This window comes from Clytia hemisphaerica, unplaced genomic scaffold (genome assembly GCF_902728285.1).
Source record: "Clytia hemisphaerica strain Z4C2 unplaced genomic scaffold, Clytia hemisphaerica genome assembly, whole genome shotgun sequence".
Lineage (NCBI taxonomy): Eukaryota > Metazoa > Cnidaria > Hydrozoa > Leptothecata > Clytiidae > Clytia > Clytia hemisphaerica.
The window spans coordinates 485,807-511,950 of NW_027103510.1; the positions used below are offsets into that span (position 1 = coordinate 485,807).

Below are 26,144 nucleotides of genomic sequence, written 5' to 3' on the forward strand. Positions count from 1 at the left end.
AAACAACACCAGAAATATGATCCGAAGGCTCATTGCCAAATAGATCGACGAGATACGTAAAAACACTACTCAAACTTTCATGTGTATACATTTCCCAGTGTGAAAGTCTTATCCCACGCGATCGGAAGACATAAAACAAGCCTGCTGTGCGATCATAAAACATATCGATACTTTCTTCCTTTTTGCAACCTTCATTGGACGTCACAGTTTCATGAAAGGTCTTACAAAATAACCGAGTGCGAGGACGTAAATCTAATACAACATCGTCAAGTACAGCTGATTGCCCATTTTGATGTAATTCGCAATATTTCGATGCCTTAGTGTATTGGTTGCCTCTTTTTGGATTTTTAATGCAAACCTTGTAAGAATTGACCTCACCTTTAGCGGATTCTACTCTTTCTTTCTTCGCAGAACAAATCATTCGGTAACATTTTTCATTCCCATCTATCACTATGAGACGTTCCTTACAGCCTGTCTCATTACAAACATGCTTCAACCATTTGGAGTCAACGATTCTACGAATTTGTCCGTAATTATCTGCACAAAATTTCTCCAAGTCGAATTCCTTAGTCTTAGGTTTTCGTGGCCAAGTATTGAACTCTTTACAATAAGTCGATGCTTTATATACAAACCATCCAGTTTCAAGCCTAAATAGTGGAATAAATCAACAATTGAGAACCGTGACAAAACACATAATTCACCATGTTATTACAAATTGCTCAAGTCTATGAGAGGTGTAAATAAAGTATTACATGGCAGGCATTTAAAAAGTAACATTTACCTGTCAGGCATTAAAGGTTTTTCTTTAACATCATTGACATTGTTGTATATAGATGATGCACTTTCAAACGAAACCACTCCAATAGAAATCTGCATATCGGTGGTATGCAACACCTTCTTTGAAAATCCTGTAACACTACTGACCATGAAGTACTGCCAATTATCATTGTAAATTCTGGTATCACCTTTTTTATTTTCTTCGTAGCCGTGGTGAAATATCTTGCCACATTTGCAATAACCTCTGAATGATCGTGCTATCAATACACCATCTTCAGTATATATTGTGGCTGATGAAAAGTGTCTACCATCGATTTTTACCAGTTTTCCACAACAATAGTCTTTGGTAGGTATAAGAATCAAATCATAGTCCACCACCTTCATTAATTGTCCCAATAACAAATGCGATTTCTCGATAATTTTTGATAACATTGATTCACATGGTGAAAAAAAGACATCAGGTTCAACATCTAGTATGTCTATCAAGTCACTCTTTTGGTCTTGCTCATACATACTCCATAAAAGGTGAGTGTATTCTAATATTATTTGAAAGCGATGAGGAGTTCTCATGGGAACTTTCTCACTAAAACTAAGAATATTGTATAATATATTATTGCTGATCTTCATCTTGTACACACTTTTTTTTAAATGAACTTCAATATAATGCAACCGACATTTAAAATGATAGAAAATGACGTCACTTTATTTTCCACTCTCAATGGAGTATCTTCGTTAATTGAAGTCATTTTCTCTGCTTTTAAACGTCGGTTGCACTAGATTGAGTTCATTTTGATTTTTTTTCCACTGTCAATGGAGTGTCTTCGTTAATTGACGTCATTTTCTCTGCTTTTAAACGTCGGTTGCACTAGATTGAGTTCATTTTGATTTTGGCAGTCTTTGTGGAAAGACGTTTGACTTGATATTTTTCGTTGGATCAGGTTGGATTGGTTTTGCTTTTAACGTAAGTGAACTAATAAAAAATGTGTATGCGTCTGTAAAATAATATTCAAATAATTATTTTTTTAATACTTAGTTACTTATGTTAGCAACATCATTTCTATTCTTAATAATTTCTTTTAACATTTTTACAGGATGTCGAAATACCCTCCAATCGAAAATGACGTTTACGAGAAAATATTACTCTCCGCATGGAAGCTCAGAAGTGACAAGCCGTCCTTCCCCGTTGACATTTCGAAATGGATCAATCATCAGTGTATGATTCAAGGTGTACCAAATTCATACATTTCAATCCCGCTACTAACCGCAGTATCGTATTGTATGCAGCATTCGGTAGTACAATATGAGGGTACTCATAGCGAACCGGTACTTTTATATGGACTCGTAATTGGCCGTTCCGGAACGAATAAATCGTCTGCTTTAAAAACGGTCATGAATCTATTATCCAACGTACAAAACCAATCTGGTGACCACACACACACATTCGACTCAGGGACGATGGACGGTCTTCTCAAACGCCATTCAACGACTCTATAGACAAGGGAATTTCCGGCTCCAGTGAAAGATCAAGATTTCTTTCTTTGTTTTCAGGTAAGCAATCTTTTAAACCATGTAAACTGTGTTTAATTCCATTGAAGCGATAATTATTTGTAGATATCTGAAATCAATTTCATCTCTATGATTTTTAGAAGGTAATAGTTTAAAATGGATGATGTTATAACACGGATTTTACGCCTTAAATATTTTATCTTTTCCTTCGAAAGGATAACAAGTTAATCTTATACTTTCTCTTTCAGCTACGGACTGGCAGAAGGACACTAAAACATGCGGAAGCACCCAAATGTCCGACCCAAGATTTAATTTGATTGCGTTCACCCAGCCATACTATGCAGTCCAGTTTTCGCATAATAGTAAATATGACGGGTTTATGCAAAGATTTTTGATTGCTCTTCCTGATGAAGTTTTCATCAACATGGCCGAGAAGAAGGAGTATCTATCCAAAAATGTACAAATTGTCGAGATGGAAAAATTGCTCCAGTACATCTACAATTATAACTTTGGTAAGATCAATACATATACATTGGATGAAGAGGCATCTAAGCTGTATGATAATTACCAGTTAGAGATCCTAGAATATCGTAAAAGTGATCGCTTTGAGGAATGTAAGTTGAGTGTTAAGAGCAAGTCTTTGGGTTTGACGATGAGAATCTCCGCGATAATCAACAATTTAAGAAACTCACTCGCCAAACTAAACGATAGTTCACACGTCCACGAAAATGTTGTGACTCAACAGGATTGGGAAATGGCACAAAATATCGTAGATCTATCAGTAAAGACGTCATTTGCTCTTCTGCCTACAAAAAGTACCTCCAAGACAACACATCCGAACAAAATTATTCGATCACAGCCAGTACCTGAAGGTGAAAACATGACGATTGATTTCTTAAAGCCATTCCACAAGCAAGTGAAAAGAGTTTTACGAGACGAATCAATCCCTCTTGCACACATATCCAGGGATAAAGCGTACCCTCAAATAAACAACGAGTCTGGGTCACATATCGGAAAGAAATTTGTTGCCGGACTAGAGTATCTGGGATTTGGAAGAGTGTCCCCTCAATCGAAATCATTCAAACGTTATTCGTTGGACGATGAAACATGTCCCGATAAGGAGAACCTCAGAAAGAAATATAGACTGTTAAATATTGATTTATAAATATGTTTATGATAAATTAGATATGTCATTTGAACAATGGTTTATTTTGAAATGAGACTTTCTAATTAAAGTTTTTAAGAATTTTTGTGATTTTTAGGTTTCCTTTTTCTATTCTTTTCCAGTTTAGTTGTATGCATTCTGAAACTTTAAACTTTCGGTTGTACGTTGGTTTTGTAGAGTTTCTTTAATTATTGAATGTTTGTGATTTATGATTTATAAAAATAGCTTTGATCAATATATCTTGTTATGAAAAAACATTAAAAGATTACTTGGAAATATAACTTAAGTTGTATTAAATCTTTTCTATAATTCATATCTGGAGTAAGGATAATGAAGGATGATAAATTTATGCAATTTTTAATTAGAGAAACTTCGTATCAAGAAGTTATAAAATCAAAAATGGCTTACCTTCATTCAAATAATTTTTGTACAAATTCAAATTTGAAATAATATCAAGACTTTTGACATGAGGCGGCGGCGGAACATGATTTCAGGGGCTGTTATCATTACATTTCTGAGACGAGGAAATCCGCAGGATATCCGCGAATATCCGCGATTCCGCAGACGGCGGCGGAACACGACTTAAGAGGCTGTTATCATTACATTTCTGAAACAAGGAAATCCGCAGGATATCCGCGAATATCCGCGATTCCGCAGGCGGCGGCGGAACATGATTTCAGGGGCTGTTATCATTATATTTCTGAAACGAGGAAATCCGCGAATATCCGCGATTCCGCAGGCGGCGGTGGAACATGATTTCAGGGGCTGTTATCATTATATTTCTGAAACGAGGAAATCCGCAGGATATCCGCGAATATCCGCGATTCCGCAGGCGGCGGCGGAACATGATTTCAGGGGCTGTTATCATTATATTTCTGAAACAAGGAAATCCGCAGGATATCCGCGAATATCCGCGATTCCGCAGGCGGCGGCGGAACATGATTTCAGGGGCTGTTATCATTATATTTCTGAAACAAGGAAATCTGCAGGATATCCGCGAATATCCGCAATTCCGCAGGCGGCGGCTGAACATGATTTCAGGGGCTGTTATCATTATATTTCTGAAACGAGGAAATCCGCAGGATATCCGCGAATATCCGCAATTCCGCAGGCGGCGGCGGAACATGATTTCAGGGGCTGTTATCATTATATTTCTGAAACAAGGAAATCATTATTATCTTTAAAGAGAAACGAGGTACTCCGCAGGCTCCTGCGGATAAAAGTGCAAAACCTGTGCCTTTTTCTTAAATTTCGCGAAAATGGCGAAAATTCGAGAAATCGAGAAATTTAATCTCGCGAGGGCGAAAGTTAATCCAATTAAAGTATATACCACTCCCTAAAATCTGATAAATAATCGATCACGAATCGATAGTTGATCGATTAACTATTTGATCGATGATTAATCAATTTTTGATTGATATGTAATCGATCAAAAGCTGTGATCGAAAGTTGATCGATTTTTAATCGATACTTAATTTAATCGAAGTATAATCGATCTATAATCGATAAACAATCGATGACAAAATTGATCGATAAATAATCGAGCTTTGAAAAAATCTTGAGTATCGATTACCTATCGATTCTATCGGTTAATCGATATCTAATCCATCGATTACTTATCGTTTATTTATCGATTACTCAAGATTATCGATTATATCGATTAACTACCGTAGAGTCGTTTAATCTCGACATACGTCTTGCAATCTCGACACCGGATCTGTAGAATAATCAAAACAAACCTTGAATGAAATTCTTGGTATCATTCTTATCGAACAAGTTCATCCATCAAACTAGAAGTTCAGTAAACATTGCAATCCTTTCAATTAAAAAGAAAGCCAAATTATAAGCAGTTTTACACAACACACGAAACGCATGCAAACTTCCTCGTAACTTTCTCGTGTCCATCATTAAAATTTTACAACTTTATTACGCTTCAAGTCAAGTGATAAAAATAATTCGCGCGCTTAGCCTGGTTTCCCTTTCCTTATATATAAAAACACACGCTCTAGGCGCTAACAGGCCGCACGCCGTGATGGCCAGTATGGCGGTCACATTAAATTCAAAAGGAAACCGGGTTCTTTTTATTATTTTCGGTTCACGGTAAAAATGTCTACTAAAAAATTCCTCGTGTGCAAAATGTTGTGTTGTTGTGATTTAGACATCTTCGTTGAAAGCATGCTAATTTGTTTTTAGCGATTACTACATCGTTAAAGTTTTCTTTTCAAATATAAGTATAAGTAATAACACTTCACATTTCTCATATTATATTAACAATCTGTGACGTGATAGAGAGAGAGTACATTTTAGTGATTGATTGATAACTTTGGTATGTATTTGTTTATGTTTGATTTTTTATTTCGAAGACCAGCCTACAGCTATGTCGAGATTGCAAGACGTATGTCGAGATTAAACGACTCTACGGTACGCCTGGATACTAGAAGACATTGCCCCAATTTCAACTACAATGACGAGGCAGGCGGCGTGCATTCTTACACAAATCAGAGACTGGGTAGAAAATGCAATTTGAAAGCTATAAATGTCAAACATAAAAATATCTGGAGAGGTTGTCTCTCACAAAGAAGGACCAAGGCTCTTCAATGCTCTGCCAAAATCCCTTAGAAACCTCACAAACTGTGCCAAACAAACTTTTAAACAGCATCTTGACCAATTCCTCAGTACACTGCCAGACGAACCGCTGCTTCCTAATTATTTCAACTTTAAGGAGAGCTGACTCTAACTAACAGTACAACAGTAATGATCAATCATCGGATTAAACGAATTGGATGAGTACCATAAAGTACATAATCAATAACGAAGTATCACGAAGTAAGTAATCCAGTCCAAAATTGTGCACAATACCCCAAATAGATTCGGCGAAGGCGGTAATTACTTTTGGTGGAGGATGGCGGAGGATGGCTGGATGGATGATGGAGAACTGCCCAAAATAAATTACTAACACTTTCACTGTTTCCTTCAAAAAAACATCATGTACTGCTAAATTGAGTTGTATGGGAAACGTAGATATGTGAGTGACCGTTTACCTGTATCATTACATTACACAAAAATCAAATGTTTATGAAATGGATTTCTTGCAATTTGACAAAATCTTCTGGTGCCGGTTGCCGTAGCTTGTGCTACCATTATGAAATACAAGGGTGAAGGGCGGAAATAAGAAAGGCGGAGAAAGGGTGCACGGAGCCGAGCGGGTGGAGAAAAGCCCCGGGAGAGAAAAGCACAACAATGTAGGATCAAAAGGATAACATTGAAGCCTCGATTGAAGCATTAAGGATGTACTTTTTTTATAGATTTAACTTTAAAAATGTTCTTAACGTGTTCTTATTTTCACCATATTGTATGCCTTTTTGTCCGTTCTCTTAAGAAATATAGCCATTCAGAATCTGCAAAGCCTTAAAAAATGGTCTTAACATTTTGGCCATCGAAGCATTATGTTCTTATATAGTTTGTTCTTAGAATAAAAAACGTGTATCTATTAACAGATCACAACAAAACGAGCTGAGAACGAACGAACTTTCTAGTTTCAGAATTACAGTAGACGATGTTTTCGTCCGCTACAGTGATAGTAAAGGCGGGAAAAATGGCGGTATACGGAAAAAATTCGGCGGGAGAGTTTCGAAGACTGGCAAAACTCTACCGACTGTAAACTCTTTTCGGCAAAAAAAAACCGTTTACGAATTTTCTTCGGCTTTGGGCTTTTTTCTTAGATAGTGATTCGTCTTAGACTATAATTTAGTCTAGAAATACAGACGATATTCATTTTTTTTACCGTGTGGGAGAGCAAAGTTCAATAATTATGGCTTAAGAAACTCATTATAATTGATTGTGCATTGGACTTAAATTGAGAAATTCACGATATTCATGGCGTGATGTTTCATTCACACGGACGCACCCAAAATAGCCCGGGCGTTTGCCACTAATTTTATATTGTTAAAGTTAAAAATTAGTTGCAAACGGCCGATTTTTTTATGCTTTCGTTTAAAACTTAACGTCATGAATATCACAAATTTTTACCTATTAAGACACATCTCAATTTTCAGAATCTGGCCGAGGAAGAAGAACAATGAAAGAGAGACATTTTTGCTTCATTTGTACATATTATTATATATTATCATTATAATGGCCTCTTCATATATTTACAATGAAATGAAATATAATACAAAGCATCAAAAAACATTTAGATTAAGAAACTATGGAAAAAAAAGAACTGTCGGAGAGAATGATAGGCAAAAAAACGCCAATAGACCAATCGAGCATGTATAGAAAGCTAAATGCAACGAGGTTAGATATCTGAATTCATTATATTTACATTCTAAAAAATTCTGGAATGATTCGAAATCAATCCTTGTGTTTGTGTTACGGTTGATTGATAGATGTGTTGATTCGATTATACTAGTTTTATGGACTCACAAAAAAGTCAAAAAGTCGAAAAATTGGTTGGTTTCGAAGACCAAAGTTCTCAGAAACTTAGGGGAATAGCTTTTTAAACCATTGAGAAGAAATCCAGAGATCTTATAATTGAAGAAGAAGGCGAAAGACGAAAATAGGAAAGTATAAAGATTATTGGTGTCTTAAATTTCGCAACACTCCTACCTCTCTCTGACACTGAAACCTCGAAATATGAAAAATAAAGTTAAAAAGGTTTTCTCGAGTGGGTGGTCACAGTAACAATTTTAGGACAATTTTATAAGAACACGGGCCTCGATTAGGAGTAAAACCAAAGAACAATTCCAGTCCAAGATTTCAAAAAGTATTGAAGTTAAACTCCTTTTAAGTCAAAAAGTTACTTCATTATACCTTTAAAGTTTTAAAGTACATTTAAGCCTGAAATGCATGGAAAATATTAACAACCCAGCCAGCAAAAAATTTACTTGTTCATATAAAAAAAGCGTGTAATACCAAAGGATATTTCTATCATGGTTTTAGGCGAAGAAATTGCTCCATATTTTGAGTTAAGATGGCACTAAGATGGCTTAGAAAACAATAGAAGGGGTTTGTGCAGGCGGAGCGAAAAATGGAACAGATTAAAAAACAGTCATTGGGGAACGTGAAATAGGAAAAAAAGCTACATCTGGAACAATTCTCAGAGACTTTGGCACAATGGTAGACATGTTACATTTTTCTTTCGCCTGGTCAGAACATTCAGAGCATTCGGGTGGACTGGATATACAAAAGTGGCAAACTTCAGATCGGTTCATTTTTTCAGTTAAAGAAGTCAACCAGCTTCCATTTGAACGACAATTGACACGTTACTCTCCTTGGGTCCCAATAATGATTTTGGTATTTTAATAAAAGAGAGATTAATTCGACGGCATCCAATACACGTTTTTTTTTTTTATAAGGAACCTTAACTTTGCTCTGAGCCTGGAGTTCCTTATTTTTACAGTGAATTTCAGTCTCAAAGTTCCTTATCGAGTTCCTTACTGCATGGGAAATTTTGAACTTTTTGCCCCTTGAAAGATCAAAATTTGGTCAAATTAGTCCCAATAAGGTACATTATTTTCAAATCCACTTATTCTCAGCCTGAGCAGTTCCTTGACAATTCCTTATTTTTTGAACCATTTTCAGCCTCGAGTTCCTTATAAACGTGTTCCTTATATAAAAAAAACGTGTAGTTTCATCCTAATGATACACTTAGCCTTGTTTCCTAATCTTTAAAAACACTGATGAAGTCTACATGCTCATTCAGCCTTTAAAAACGACGAAAAAGGTGACAAAAAACATAGAAAAAATCGTTTTCTCCAAAAAAATTATTATGAACTTTGGTATAATTTTTCAAATAATCCCAAGTAAAACAGAACATCCGTACTACACCCTTAACGGTTTTGATTACTTTCCCATTTAGTTTGTCATCAATCAAACGACAGAGTTTCAGCACCACCCATTGATTTGTCCGGTTGATTTTTAAGTTCGTTTGACAGTAGGTTGTCTTGTGCCAGTTGGTTGAAGTGCTGTAAACAAAAAAGAAATGAGAAAAAAACATCGTATAATTGACTCTCCCTACATAATTCGAAAGTCTAATTTGTTCGAATTACAGAGAGATTCGAATTATAGAAAGTCGTATTTTATACTGTTTTCTCCTTGAAAGGGATTAATAATAAGATCGGATCATAGAAAGATTCGATTCGTAAAAATAATAACCTTTAACACTGCGCATTGTCTGATATCTAGCTTCTTTGTCTATGTTAGCGAGTTTATGTATTCGAGATACATGTTTTTTTTTTATAAGCAAGTGTATGCCCCTTGGTCAGGCTCGTGTATGCTTAAGTTCTCAAAGCATCCAGGCATAGTTTATGCTTATTATATGCTTAAGAATTATGCTTATGATTCACCCTGAGCTAAGTTTTTTAATGAAATTTCAGAAATTTTGTAAAAAATTTGTTCAGATTTTGGGAGCAGTGGAATGTAGCTAGCCGTGAAATGTCTTATTTTTTACTTGACCTCTACCAAACCAGATAAAAATGAAACAAAAACAGATAAAAATGACCACTTGAAAAATATTTTAGGCTGACATATATGCTCATGTTATGCTTAGGAATTCTGCAAATCTGAGCCTTCATATGCTTATAAGCGTTATGCTTATAAAAAAAAAATGTAAATCGAGGGGGGGGGCGGTATAAAGCAAAGCTGACATGGGGCCGAAATCACCGTCCACTTTGCTCGACGACGGTAAAAACACCAAGATACCGTTGTCTGTTTAGGTGAGCAAAGGCGATATAGAGCCGTACATCAACTATCGACTTTGTTTTGTATCGATTTCACTTACCGTCGCCCTCGATATCCTCCGATACATAAACTCAGTATTGCGAAGTAGAGAGTGGCCAAAAAAAATAAGAAATTGATTAAAAACCTCCAATTCAAGTGAAGAGAAAACAGGCTTACCTGTGAGTTTTTGAATTCTGAATAAAGAGTGAAAAGGACGTGCAGTGATTGGATGCGATCTTTGTATACAGGAATGTCGAGTATAGCTGAAAACAAAGGAAGAGTAGTTTTGAAAATATTCATTTTTCAATTACCAGATGGCAGTTCTACTGCAAAGGTGTTTAGAAAATATTATTGAGCAATACACCTTTTCGACCGTAGTCGCGCGGTCAGGCGCGTGCCACTTCATTATTTAATTCGATCAAATCCTTTTTTACACTTTTTTCTATTGTCTTTAGGTGCGAAAAAAAGACTGGGACGGTTTTAGGGTGGTAAAAGGGACAAAGAAATGTATATCATCCTCATTATTTTTTATATGAACAAAGTATACAAGAACATTGACGAGGGAAGTTTTTAAAGGAATAAATTTTTTTCGAAGCCAACTATAATCACTTCCCAAAAAGTTTTATCACTTTCCTTAACTTTTCTATCCATAGTAAGTTAATCAAAAAGAATCTTTACTTAAATTTTCCACTTTCAAATTTCTGGGCTTTCTTTCAAAAGGACTCTAAACAATTCAAAAATCGATTAGATTAAATCCCAATTAGCACTAATCGAAATCAAATTTCGAACACAACAAAAAAAAACGAAAAAAATGTTTCTTACAACAGATGACGTCAACATATTCGGAGAGGTCACAATCAAGCTCGGCTGACGGTAAATTAGTCCTCTTCAAAATCTCTTCAAACTCCGGTGGCCATTCTTGCATCAACGATTCAATATCTGGCATGGTCTTGGTATAGTGAACACTCTGCGGTGGTTTTTGACGGTGTAAATCGGCAATGCTTGAGATCCAACTATCAATTTCTTTCGGTTTCTTTTCAGGTTCCTCGATGCTGCGAACAATCTAAGTGGGGATGAACAATGAGAGTTGGATTCACTTAACTTTATATAGAACCTGCAGAGGCGTAGCGAGATACCCTGCAAAATTTATGGATGAGAGCGGTTTTTACGACACTGTAACTATTGTCTTTGTTTTATCAAAAGATAATGAATATGTCATAAACGTCTGCACTCTCTCATAAATTTTGTAGGGTATTGTTGATCCGAAATTCTTTGATAGTGGTACCCTAATAAAAGCACTACTCAATAGCGGTGTAAATGTATCGATAATACGTAAAATTTTACAGTCAAAATGAATCATGGGTAATTAGGATTGATTTTGCGCCTCCATAACGGCTTCCTGTTGGTTAGACGCAAAAACGTCCGAAAATTTAGACCAACAAGAAAGTTTTTATAAGCGCGGTGGTCTTGATTACCCACGATTCATTTTGACTGTGAAATGGCCTATATTTGGGATGATGTAGCGCCGTTCGACGATAATTTTCAGCACTGCAATGGCTTCCTTATGAAAAGCACTTTCGAAAAAAACTCCGATCAAAGGATATAATTTTGTCCAGGGTTTATAAAGGCGAGAGGATTTTCTTTTCATGAAAATTTAAAATGATAATTTTCATGAACCCAAAGAAATCAAGCACATCGAAGTCAAGCACATAAATAAGCATAAATTAAGGCTGAAAATGAAATTTTGATAAACATATTGTGCCTCGACCTGATTTTCCCGTATGCCTATAAACAAAGAGTGTACTACTGTACTCCTGCATTTATATTACGTAAGAAAACATAAGCAAGGTTACTGGTATATCATATATGATTTGAAAAAGGACACAAGACACGTAGGCACTAGATATAAAAAGTGGGTTGGGTATAACTCCCAAAAATAAATGAGCTTTCGAAAGATATTGTATAATGGTCCCTTTGTCGAGGTTTTTTTTTAGCTTAAGTTAAGTTTTAATATAATGTCCCAGCCATTTAGACCCTTTTTATGGATTTTATATTCTGAATTTATTGAGAGTTAAATCTTATAAAAGGTTTATTGTTAGAAAGTTCAATTCCAAAAACTAGCTTTTCTACACTTAAATATAGATTCGAAAATACTTTCTTGCATTAAAATTCCATTAGAATAAAATGAATATTTTGAAAAAAGATTCCGCCTCGACAGGAGAGTGAGAGTTTCATTCATTCACTTCCCTCCCTTTAAAATAGAATCTAGGCCACCAAGAATTAAAGAGTTGGCAGATTGGACTACTAGGCCAATTAACAGCTAATTCATATCCTTTCTGTGAACAATGGATATATATTATTTACCATGATTACAAAAAAGGACCATAAAAACACAAAATTCAGGTTTGAATGGTCAACTTCTCATCTTCATGATATTAGACCAATCTGAGCTTAGGGAATGTTGAAGATTCCTCTCTAGCCTCTAGGATTTAATACTTAGTCCAGACTGGCGATGAAGAGCAGCTTGTTGAATTATTTCTAATTATAAATCGAAGAAAACAAATTTCATCCTAATACCATCAGACAAGAAAAAAAGTGTTTTGCAAGCTATTTAATAAATAATTCAATTACCATTTGTTTGGTGCTTGGTTGTTTTGCAATGGCACGTAGTTGAAGATCCAGTACTGAAAAAAGAAGAGAAGTGAAATAAAGTAGAGATAGACACATGGAAAACTCTACGGAGTCTTCTGACATTACATCACGGACCCAATAGCTGATTGATTGCAAGTAACGTAAAATCAGTCAATACGCCACTTTCAACCAACCAGCTGTTGGTGGAAAGACATTACAATGGTGCATATCATGAATATGCAAAAGTCAGAATCGCGCTTTAAAAGCTAAACAAGTGATAATTTTATGGACCTACCTGGTTATGCATTTAACACATTTATAATTGATATCTACGTGACGTGACCATTAAACAATCATTCAGAACACAAATAGTGACGATCTATTAAAATTAGTCGTTTCTTTCTTATAAAAAAACGTTTAGAAACCAAAATTTCATGCTCTTGAAATATTCTTTCATATTTAAGACTTTGTGAGCAAAAAAAACATCTATCTCATCAAAAAATTGAGTAATTCGGCTAAGAACATTGATGTATGCTTATTAATAGTGATTCTTATAGATAAAGATGCGTTTTTCGAGCCAAAAAATTCTTTTTTTACAAAAATCTGCTTGAGCCATCTTTTATGCGAAAAATCAGAAAAAAAAACAATGATCCAATATTTCACAAATTTGCCCAAAAACAAATTTTTTCAAAAATCGGGCTCCGTCACATTCGAAGGTTTATTGTTATGCATTTTTATGCAAAATATCATAAAGAATGAAAGAGCCAATCTCGAGAAAAGCTAATACCTAAGTAATTGATAATGTGCTTATAAAAAAATATCGAATTTGGCCAGTTTTTCTATAAGAACACGCCAAGCAACCAAAATTTCCTGTCTAAACACACATATTCTTCAAAAGTAAGCCCTCATGAGCAAAAAAAACATCTATCTCATTAAAAAATTGAGTAATTTGACTAAGAACATCGATGTATGCTAATTAATAGTGATTCTTATAGATAAACATGCGTTTTTTGAGCCAAAAAATTTTTTTTACAAAAATCTGCTTGAGCCATCTTTTACCTTTGATGGTACCCTACTTTCATGCAAAAAATCAGAAAAATTAATGATCCAATTTTTCACAAAGTCCAAAAAAACCGTTTTTTTAGCTTTTTTCGGCCCAAATTTGCCCAAAATTTTTTTTTTCGAAAATCGGGCTCCGTCACATTTTGGCCACCACCATTTTGCACCTTTGTACCAAAAATCAAAAGATTCCTATGACTCAATCCTGAGAAAAGTTGGTAACAGACGAACGAACAGACGGACGAACAGACACAGGTTAATTTATAGGACCTCCAACGGGGTAGGTCCAAAAATTGACTTGTATTTACTAAAAACGGCGGTCTAAAAATGCTTTGAATTTTTATCAAATGGTGGAGAGCCACACTCAATCTCAGATCCCCGTAACTTACCGCCTATATCAGATTACCCAATTTAAGCTACTCATTCTACCCACAACCCTTGGATTGTAAGCGGGATTGTAAGGCGAATGCTCTACCGACTGAACTATCTGATCTACACTATGTTTCGTCAGCCAATAATATACTTTAAGGGCAGAAACTTTCGCGGGCAGAAACTTTCGCGTTTTTGGCATTTTTTCGCGAAAGTTTCTGCCAGGTAAGAAATTAAACAAGAAATTCGCAAAAGTTAATTTCGCGAAAAATTAAATTTTCCTTAAAATCGCGAAAGTTTTTTCCAAGTTTTAAAAGCCGAGGATAGTCGATATTATCGATATTATCGCAGTGACTAGGATTCGGAAGGGGAGGAAGAAGTGCAAATAGTTTATTTTTCATTTATTAGCATATCACTCTTTCGATTGAAGAAAAAAATGAGATTTGAAATAATTTTTTATTCACTCTCCCTAGCCACTCGCGAAAGTTATTGCTTAAAATTGAACATTCACAAAAAACCACGAAAGTTTCTTCCGTGAATTTTCTTCAAAAAGTAAAAATCGACTTTTCGGTCTCGCGAAACTTTCTGCCCGCGAAAGTTTATGCCCTTAAAGTATTGACAATAAATTCCGGCACTATATTGAAAAGGTTTCCGTAATATATTGTAAGGTCAATTTGAAATATCCCAAGAATATAGGAAGCCCTCGGGTAGGAAGGGTTGTGTAAATGATATTAGCAAAGCTTATTTTTAGTCATTGACCATATAGATGACAGGACGTGTTGCCCCCCCCCCCCAGTTACTTCCCCTCCGGACATTTAGTAAGGCTCCGGTCAGGAACTTATAATGGTGATATAATGTTTTTGACAAAGGCAAGTTATGCAAACAAAATGCAGGTAAAGGAAGTAAAGCAGACCGTTACATAAGAAAATCAGGGGAAACATAACTCTAGATTCTAAGAAGTAAGTAAGCAAAATATAAACGACGGAAAAACAAGCTGCTCCTTAAAAAAAAATCGTCAAAAAGGGAGGAATGTTTTCTCCTTTCGAACTATAATGATAATCCCTTTCAGGTTGGAAAAAAGGGCGTTGGTCTTCTCAATATGTTATTCCATTCTTGTCAGCTTAAAAAAAATTTCGTATCGTATATGTTTTGCTCTTTATGATAAATCATTTTTTGTATCTAACTCACAGAAGCAGACGCGTAGCTAAAACTACACTCTTTTTTTAAGAATTAAAGAATACACTTTATAAGAATGTCCGTGATAAAAATGACCAAAAAATTAAAACTAAGCTAAGAATATCACAATCATGGAATTTTGCTACTCAAGCTAAGAATTAGCTTACCATTTTTAGAGCATTTTCAATTATAAATTGCCAATTATCCCCAGTTAAGGCTCACTCCTTTCACAAAAATGCCATTTTATGCTTGAGACGTATGTACTAAATGTTAATTCTAGTCTGAATTAGGATCCTAACCTAAGAATGTTGTAAGAATATTTTAGGATAATTTGATGATTGATCCCAAAAAAATTAAGAATATCCATGATGAAATGGATTTACAAGTTTCTTATAAAAAAAGCGTGTACTACTAGAGTTATATAATCTAAGGTCCCAAAAGCTATTGGGGGGAGGGGGGCAGGGAGGGTTCCGAGTAAACGAGGGGAGGGGGTTCGAATGAAATGGGTAGGAGTTTAAATTTAACTTTATCAAATTTTATAATCTTTCAAGCGTTAAAACACTTATAAAACCTAATAATAAAATGGAAATCAAACATGGAATGGCAATTTTTATTTGCAAAACATTCGATTTCGAAAGGAAATTCGAACGCTCTAAAGAAATCAAAACTTCATCAAAAACAGAAAATTAGACTGCGAAATCGTTTAATAACTTTAAAAAAGCGAAATTTCGGAATTTCTCGCAAAAATGACAAGGTTTCCTTACCGGTAGGATCTGATTGTTTGGCTGCTGGCTCATCGAGAATTTGTAGACCGAGTGTTTCAGCCTTTCCATCTGGCCGCATAACCTATGTAAGAAATGATAGAAAGTTTGAGAGAAGAATTTTTAACAACAGAGGATGATCGAGTCGTCTTTAATACAGTGGGGTCTCCATACACGCTTTTTTTCTAGAAATGGTGTGAATCCATTTCATCATGGATATTCTTAACTTTTTTGGGAAAATCATCCTAAAATATTCTTACAGCACATTCTTAGGTTAGGATCTTAATTGATAATAGATTTAACATTTAGTACATACGTCTCAACCATAAAATGGCACCTTTGTAAAAGCAGTGAGCCTAACTTGGGCCTAACTTGGGGATAATTGATAATTTATTATTGAAAATGCTCTTAAAATGGCATTCTTAGCTTTAGAAGCAAAATTCCATGATGGTGATATTCTTAACATATTCTTATTTTTTGGCCATTTTCATCATGGACATTCTTGTAAAGTGTCTTCTTATAAAAAAAAGCGTGTAACTCGAAAACGCACTGGAGAGAGTAAGGTCTATGAGGCAATATCAACTTCAACGAATTTGTTCGAGTTAAGGAGACATTCGAGTTATAGAGATTGATTAATCATCTTCCATATCAGCGGGAACTACTACATGTTTCTTTCATGTGGTGCAGTCGTGTAGTGTTTATTACCGAGTTTATGTATTTGCACTTTTGAGGACGGTAGAGTGACTGAAGCGATTATCGAGGACGGTAAAAGTGCTGATTTACCGTCGTCCTCGGCTGGTCAGGATCTACTCAAATTAGAACCTTACCGTCTCCATCGCTGAAAAACACACATACATAAACTCGCTATTAATCTTCAAGGCCGCCCAAGAGGTCGGAGATCTATTCCCAATCGAAGCTGTAATTCACTTGGCAAATGAACGTACCTTCGCCCGGGAAAACCCACGCCATGTCATGTGAGGGGTGGTATTAGATAAGCAGAAACTCAATGAGTGTTTCAGTGACTGTGCTATACATTGGTTCCACAATACGCCATGGATGAGGTGTGGAAGTGAGCTGGCCTTGTGTTTACATCGGATTAAACGTACTCGATCCAAGAACTGCGTGTCAATGTCTCGCAAGCTGACAAACAGTATAAAGGCCGGTCTACACTTGCGCGCGCGCTTCAATCGCACTTTTTCGATTAAAGCTTCCTCGCTATTGGTCAAAAGAAAAATGAAGCAACTCCATTGGCGCGATCTGACTTAACGGTTAAAAATAGTTGAAATGTGGTCAACTTTTTCTTCAAGCGCGCGTTTCATTTTTATGACGTAATCTTTTTTCCAAGCAAAAAGGATTGAAGCCAAAAAGTGCGATCGCAGCACGCGCAAGTGGAGACCGGCCTTGAATTACAGCATAAGACGACTCTAACAAAAATACTGCTAGACTGTTTAATTCTTACTCTCGGTAAAGAGTACTCTCGGGTACCTAATAGCCAGGGGGTTTGGAATAAGCGGGGGGGGGGGGGGGTTGGAAAAAATCTCAAAACTTAATAAGCGGGGGGGGGGGGTTGGAATAAAAATGTCCTGGGTGGAAATTTTTTGAAAAGGAGGCTAATACAGCAGAATTAGGACAAAAGAGGGAACTTTCTAAAACATTTTCCCAAAAATTAATAAGCGGGGGGGGGGTTGGAATAAGAATGTCCTGGATGGAAAATTTTCGACAAATTAATTAGCGGGGGGGGCGGCTATTAGGTACCCGAGAGTATGCTTACAAGCGCGAAATTTGAAAAAAGTGCACAGTCATTAGGCACTAGTATAATTCTTGAAGACTTTTTTGCCAATTAGGGGGGAGGGAATGACCCTAGATGAGACAGGAAATTGTATTTTTCTTAAAGTTGAAAGGGGACATCAAAGTATGTGATCGACCGAAGGTGAAAATGATTTTCATAACATAAATGCACCAATGTACGATTCGACAAAATAAGAGCCCTTTGTGGAGGATATAAGAAGTACACATATTTCGCAATCATGATGAACAAGGTCCACTTTTTTTAAGATGAATTTTTCCAATTTCGATTTTGAAAAACAACATCTGGTCGGAAAAAAACGAAGTCCACTAACATGGTAATGTCTAGACTAGTCTAACATCCTATGTCTCGAGGATTTCGCAATCTGCAGTATTTTTCATCTCTAGAAGAAATAAACTCTTTTTTTTATATAAGAACAATTTTACAAGAGTATCAAGTTCAACTTTTACAAAAAAAACTAAAATCAACGAAAACAAGAAAAATAATAAAAATGATTCAATTTAAATGATTAAAACTTGTCACTTTATTTATAAATTCTTTACCGTATGAAATGTACTGCTATATGATTCTTTTATAATAGACCTTTTCGACCGTAGCCGCCAATTGCCGCACGGGCATTTTTTTGTCTGTTTTACAACCCTAGAACCGTCCCAGTCTTTTTTTCGCACTTAAAGACAATACAAAAAAAGTGTAAAAAAAGGATTGGATCGACTTTAGGGTGGTTAATTAGATAATAAAGTGGCACGTGCCTGACCGCGCGACAACGGTCGAAAAGGTGTAATTTTTTTCGACCCCGGGGCTTCTGAAGTTCTTAAAATTTTCCTTGGTTTTGAAAAGTCATGTGTCGATTACCCGTCATCCTCCGACTTTGACTACTTTGACAGTCTACTTTCATTGTCGATTTAAAACAAAACCGAGTTTATGTATCGGAGGATATCGAGGGCAACGGTAAGTGAAATCGATGCAAAACAAAGTCGATAGTTGATGTACGGCTCTATATCACCTTTGTTCACCTAAACAGACGACGGTATTTTGGTGTTTTTAACGCCGTCGAGCAAAGTGGACAGTAATTTTGGAGACGAGTCAACTTTGCTTTATACCGTCCCCCTCGATTTATCTCGAATACATAAATTCACTAATAGAGCAAGTACGCCGGAAACATGCGAAGGAGTGCAACGCTCGTTAAAAACAATACACTTTTTTTAAGAAACACACTTTGAAGAAACATGAGGCTCAGAATGCTTAAAAACTAAGAGAGGCTGAGAAAGAAAAAAATAACATTTTTTAATTCGGTTTTTTAAGAACCTTCCAATCAAAACAAATGTTTTTTTTCTTTGCATGAAAAAATAGGCTGATTATGTTAAAAAGTTTAGAAGCATGTAAGAAACATTTAAGGCTCAAAAGGCCGGTTTCTTAAGAAACATTGGCTGCTTGGTAAAACTACTTTCTTTAAAAAAAACGTGTATAATTACAATTACAAGTCTCTTTCTCTGATAAGTTCGTCATGGTCTAAAGGCGCACATGACTTTAATTTCAAAAGCTATCAGTAGAAGTTATAATAAATATTTAGAACTTCATAAATTGTATTGTATCAATTTAAGAAAAATCTACATTAAATCGCATCTCTTTGACTTTGAAATTTCTTCCTTTAAATCGCAACCTAATCGTTTCGCACAAAACTCCATGTCTTATCGAATATCGATCTCGACACCATTTGAAGTCAGTTTCTCATCAGTGGGTTTTCCAAGCACTCAAATTCCTGCTTTAGTTGATGTTGAGACATTGAAATCAGACTATGAAGTATACAAGCGTTTTGTCTTGGAAGGCAAACTAGAATTTGAAAACAAGCAGCGCTCTAAACTTTCAAAGGCTGAGGTGAATCTGTTGAATAATGAAAATACATTGACCACAATGAAATCAATGTTGAGTGACAGGCGACGCATAAATATTCAAAAAAATGTTAAAAAACTCAAAAAAAGAAATTGAAACTCTTAAAAAAAATCTAAAGTACACTTTTGAGATCGCCTCAAAAAATTGGTTCGAATCAAACTTGTCCGTTCAACACAAGCAAATTTCAGCCATATCAGAGCTAGCTGGGCTTATCCCACCATCAACAGCAGAAGTTGAACGCTCTTTCTCGTTGATGAAACTTATATGCACTAAATTACGCAAGTCCATGACCACACAGACACTTGCAAACTGTATGAGAATCTGTAAATTCAGAGAATTGACAGATTCTGACTTTAATGAAATCTTGAAAAAGTGGTACCGATCAGAGGATACAAAAAGCAAACAACGTAAAGTTGCTGTCAAACTCTAAAGTTTGCTTTGAAATCACTTTTTAACAGTTCAACATACATCACATTACATTCTTTTGACTATTTTTTGAAACAAACATGTTTGGTAATTTAAGAGGTTAAGTTTTAGTTTAACTTTTATTTTGTTACGACGCCACGCCCTTTAGCGTATCTAGCTAGAGTGGTTTGGTGGGCCGTCCGCCCATAGTACGCCACCGTCGCTTTTGCTCCTTTCGGTAGAATCTATAGGTGGTTTAGAGCTATGACTTCGAGCACTGGTCTTCCATTCGCAAAGAAGCTCATCTTACAGTGAAGACAGAGAAAATTATTTTTTTTTTGTTGTTGTTGAATCTTCCAATATCTCTCAAGGCAGGTCTATAACTATCAGTGTTACTAAACGTAAAGAGATATAGAGTATGCACATTCATGGATATAAATGTAGTTTGTGCAGTGAAGCGTACAATTTTCGTAGCACACGAAACGAAAGGAGACAACATTCAAACAGTAACTTTTTTTTGGAAAAACTGTATGAAACAAACCATCAAGATATTATCAAGTATATAACAATATCTGCAACTAAATTTGGCAAAGGAGATGGGCGGTGATGAGATGTTGGGCCGAGGTGATTGTCGCTGGTTTTTGGAGATGATGGCCAAGGGGATTGTCGTTGGTATTGGGAGATGTTGGCCATGGTGATTGTCGCTGGTATTGGGAGATGTTGGCCAAGGTGATTGTCGCTGGTATTGGGAGATGTTGGCCAAGGGGATTGTCGTTGGTATTGGGAGATGTTGGCCAAGGGGATTGTCGTTTGTATTGGGAGATGTTGGCCAACAAGGTGATGCTCGCTGGTCGATTGGAGGATTGGGACCATTGGGGAGGCTGACATAGCTTTATATTGTCCCAGGTTATCATTTTATTTACATACTTTAAGAGAATGCTAAAGTTCAGTTGCTTGGAACAAGGTGGAACAAGAAGAAGCCATATGGATAAAAAGCTTTCAATATGATTGGTGTGAACTCTAACAGATGTTTTATTGTGTGATATTTAACATTTTTATTTGGAATTAGGTTTTACCTAATTTTGGGTGTTACGCAAGGGGCTCGCAAAAATGGGAACAATTTTATTATATTTCTGGCCAAACCGAAACAAAAATTAATACACCATTAAAACATAATTTTTTCTCTACGAAACGTAACATCGATTATTTGAAAATTCTCTCTTTTTCTCCTTTAGCTTTTAAAATTTCTTTCAAACAAAAGGCCTATTTAGTCGATATAAGTTACGCTTCTAAAGGCACAGAGGCTTTCTTTTATAAGATATATTTCCGTGGTAAAATGGTAAATCTTTCTGTCTTGGACAGTGCTTATAAAAACATTATATAAAAAAGAGAACAAATTTCTTTTATCTCAGGTAGTTTACAAACAAAGATTTTACTTTTTATAAGCATTAATTCAATCCCGCAGATCCCAGCTGGATGTAGTAATCAAGCACGAAACCTGAACATTTTAAAGTTCTTCCTGTCAATAATACACCTAGGCAAGGTGGTACACAGATGGTGCACGTCAAAAAAGTCTGTCTCTGCGGCATTTATATTGATTTACACTAGCTTTTTCTAATTTGAGTTTAAAATATTATTTCACATAACTATTATAGACTGAAGTGTCTCTGTTAGTCGGCTGACAAAGGTAGATTTGGAGTAATACAAAGTAGGATCATTGAAGGGCATTGATTAGATGACTTGAATAGCCTGTTATAACAAGACTGTAAAGTTATAAACGGCTCATGCTGCAGATAAGGGCAAGTTTAATATAGTTTTTTCATGGCCTTTGATAGATTTAGGTTTAATATAAAATCGGTATATAAAATAATAATTCATTTTCTATTACATGTTCTTTTGCTACAAAATTTTCCAAGAAAGAGTTATGTTTACATTGAGTCATTATCACACGTAGAGCATCAGTTGTACAGATGGTTGGTCAAGACTTGGGAAGAAGGCAAGAATTTTTAAGTTATGAAGAAAAGATATTTGGTACCCCTCAATTGGCTAGCATGTTGTAGAATGGGCAAGGATGGAGTGAACTGTAAAGGAGGTACTACCAATAACAAGTTTTTCATAATTAATGGCTAGAATTGATAACAATGAGCAACTTTGGGTATCCAAATATTCCGTTTTCCCTTTCAATAAAGGGCTCGTAATTGCAGTTGTGATAGATTCTCCTACCGGACCGGCTGTACGGCTAGGAGTCTCTCAGCAGCGAGGATGTTAGTGTAAATGTTCGTAGTGCAAGTTGTGAGGATCCAGACCGGCTGTCTGGGCAACCCGGCTGGTTGCGAAAATCCGACGATTCTAGGCAATTCATCTCGATAGGGAGGTCAGATTCGGAACAAAGTCCGGCTTTATCCCGGCTGGTGGCGGACCTCCTCAGTTTTCGGGCGCACACGGTTGTGATAGATTCTCCTACCGAACCGGCTGTACGGTTAGGAGTCTCTCAGCAGCGAGGATGTTAGTGTAAGTGTTCGTAGTGCAAGTTGTGAGGATCCAGGCCGGCTGTCTGGGCAACCCGGCTGGTTGCGAAAATCCGCTGATTCTGAAGCAAACCCATCGTGATAAGGAGATCAGATTCGGAACAAAGTCCGGCTCCTTCCCGGCTGGTGGCGGATCTCTCTTAAGTTTCAGTATGCACAAGGTTGTGATAGATTCTCCTGCCGGACCGGCTGTACGGACAGGAGTTTCTCAGCTGCGAGGATGATACGGTCGGGAAACTGTCCATAGCGTTGTTTTAGGCTTTGTGTTTTCCATTTCATACAGCAAGAGATTTTGTCCCACACGAATTACGCGCGATGGACAGTTTCCTGTAGCTATTAGGCTGTGCACGGTGATGAGGGGCCAGGCCTTGAGTCTGGGCAACCCGGCTGGTTGCGAAAACCCGCCGATTCTGGGTTTATTCATCGTTTAGGAAGTCGGATCCGGTACACAGTCCGGCACTTACCCGGCTGGTGGTGGGCTTCCTGTCGGGTGCACATTGTTGTCTTATTTTTCTTTGTGTGATGTAGACGTGAAATAGTTAAGATAATTGAATTTGTTATCACATTCCATCTTATGTTTATATTTAGTGAGTTTTCTACTGGTTGATATTTTATATTGTTACGATATACCTTTTATAGGCTTATCTACTTTTACTAATAGAAAATTTTTAAATTTGTAGGTACGCGCGTCTTCCTGCAACCGTTAAGGCGCGACGAAAGTATAATTTGGGGATACCTTCGGTTGGGAAATATTTTATCCCCAAAATTACTTGTATAGGAGTGGTTAGCCAATAAACAAATGCCAAAACTTAATACACTGGTTTCCCTTATCGTTCACCTACTTCTGGGCCATCCGTTCTGCCCGCAGCGTTCCAGGAGTAAAAAATAGAAAGTTAAATGGTAATTTAAGAGGTTAAGTTTTAGTTTAACTTTTATTTTGTTACGACGCCACGCCCTTTAGCGTATCTAGCTAGAGTGGTTTGGTGGGCCGTCCGCCCATAGTACGCCACCGTCGCTTTTGCTCCTTTCGGTAGAATCTATAGGTGGTTTAGAGCTATGACTTCGAGCACTGGTCTTCCATTCGCAAAGAAGCTCATCTTACAGTGAAGACAGAGAAAATTATTTTTTTTACCTCCCTCCCTCCCTTCAAGGCTTGCGAGCGTGGTTGCAGGCGGCCATCTTATACATTATAATTATTGTCAAATATGGGAAATATTTTATCCCCAAAATTACTTGTATAGGAGTGGTTAGCCAATAAACAAATGCCAAAACTTAATACACTGGTTTCCCTTATCGTTCACCTACTTCTGGGCCATCCGTTCTGCCCGCAGCGTTCCAGGAGTAAAAAATAGAAAGTTAAATTGGAACTTATTTTCTAGTCTGAAAGTTTCTTATCGTTTTTCATTTGTACATATCTATATTTTTCATTAGTACGTTCAAGTAAAGTAGTGTTCTGGTTTAGAGGCACCACTTCCTTTTTTGGCATTTCTTTTATCCCCCATTTTGCTAAAATTAGCTCTAGATATATATCATTTGTTGTTTTATTTTTTATTTTTTTAAAAGATGAAATTAGTTCATCATCCTCCTCACTTAAGAGCTGGATAGTGAGACCTTTTGAGTTTCTTTTGAAAAACTTTTTTGAAGGTAAAGAACTTAGTTCTATAATGCTAAAAGTGCAAAATACATAAAAAATACATCCACTTCTTCTTCTTTATTTTTGTAACTTTTTTCTAATTCTAGTAGAGTTTTTTTATCATTTGGGCAGTTCTGTACCATTAGTTACACCATTTTATACAGTTTTATTAAATTTGTTAAAATTCATTTTGTTCATCGCTAAATTCTAGAAATTCATTCACTTTTAACCGTTTTAAAGTGCCAGTTAAGGCCAAATTATGCTCAGCTTACGGGGGCTTCGCCCCCTGAACCCCCACCAGGGCTAGCCCTGGACCCAATGGGGGGCTCAAGGCGCCCCCCAGACCCCCAGCCTTTATTATCCAGCATTTGGCTGGATATCACAGCTTACGCCTTTGATGAAAACTCAATTTGCAAGTACAAACGGAGGCATTGCTTAGTGCTTGGAAAAACCCCTGCTCATCTATATTCAGCCCTTGTCGTAAAATTCCACTATTTTCAATGTGACCAACTCAGCTTCAAATGTTTAGCAAAAAGTAAAAGCTCTTGGAAACAGTGGTTGTGTGATGGGTTTTTCTTTTGATTTTTACAAATCACCTTTCCATACGAATTAGCCTTTCCATGTTCTTCTTCCCTAATAAGACAACATAGGAACAATATTCTCATACGAAATTGCACGTGCCCTGTGTACCAACTGTCGCACATTGTTAAGAGGTGTAACAAAAAGTCTTTTAAGTCATCTATTTCTTCAACATCGTTCAAAATCAACATTTTGCAGATACTATCAAAAAATGTAAAGCACGGGAGTGCAAATTTACGATCCCATAACCGTCTGAAAAAGATGCGACATTAATAATATGATCCTACATCGAAATACGCACGGCCGATTTCCGATAACGATAACCCAGTAATCCGATCACCCTCGAATTCGATTGTTTCGATTATTTTCGATGCTTCGTCATCTAATCCGATTAAAATGTATGCACAAGCTAATTGCGTTTTACTGCTACAAAAAACAACATTTTTTGGGAATTGCTTCAGTAGACAAATAGCGTCTTCGTATCTTCCGTTCTCTTTGTAACAAAGTGCTTGTGTTTCTGGCGCCCGATGAGAAGTGTTTTCACAATAACTCAACAATCCTTTAAAACGATCTTCAACGTAAGACTGAGCCATCATATCATATATTGTATTATACTACTTCATATCATAAATAGCACTACGTATCAAATCCGCCATATTGTCTTTGTAAGGATTCTCTGTCACGAAGATCATCCAAGAGCTGTAAGTATATTTCTTTACCATCGAATGGCGAAAGTATACACCCAATACCGGGTATTGTTGTCTATTTGCAGGTTCAAAACATTGTCACAGTCTTCCAACATTTGATCTGTGAAACTGTAATATCCAACACTTCTGAGACATAGTTCCATGAATACGACTCTATGATCAATCGATTTAATGAAAAATTCCTTATACTTCTCTTGTTGCCAAAGATATTTCAGTTGATGACCCCAAAACATCCCTTCTTGATATTGAAGCTGGTATTCTAGAGTATTTTCACCACCTGATACCATCTCATAGTGCCCATTTTTTTCAGAAAATAGGAAAAGCGGGGGGGGGGCAAAATGGTTTTCAAAAATCTAGGGGGGGGGGGTAATCAAAGGGGGGGGGAGAAAAAAAAAATGGCCCCAAAAAGTCTAGGGGGGGAGAAAAAATCT

General features: G+C 36.4%; 1 protein-coding gene across 3 annotated transcripts in view; it reads right to left on the bottom strand.

Moving 5' to 3' along the window:
- Positions 1 to 8,992: 8,992 nt before the first annotated feature.
- Positions 8,993 to 26,144, bottom strand: part of LOC136799075 (intraflagellar transport protein 46 homolog) — a 43,161-nt gene continuing 26,009 nt past the window's right edge. The window contains exons 7-11 of one of the 3 annotated variants that reach the window (XM_067055754.1): positions 16,168 to 16,249; positions 12,800 to 12,852; positions 10,991 to 11,231; positions 10,346 to 10,431; positions 8,993 to 9,414 (exon numbers count right to left, since the gene is read on the bottom strand). In XM_067055754.1, the coding sequence (XP_066911855.1) occupies positions 9,316 to 9,414; positions 10,346 to 10,431; positions 10,991 to 11,231; positions 12,800 to 12,852; positions 16,168 to 16,249 (561 nt within the window). In that variant the 3' untranslated portion in view covers positions 8,993 to 9,315. The remainder of the gene's footprint in view (positions 9,415 to 10,345; positions 10,432 to 10,990; positions 11,232 to 12,799; positions 12,853 to 16,167; positions 16,250 to 26,144) is intronic. The other 2 variants (XM_067055757.1, XM_067055755.1) reach the window with 2 other exon arrangements.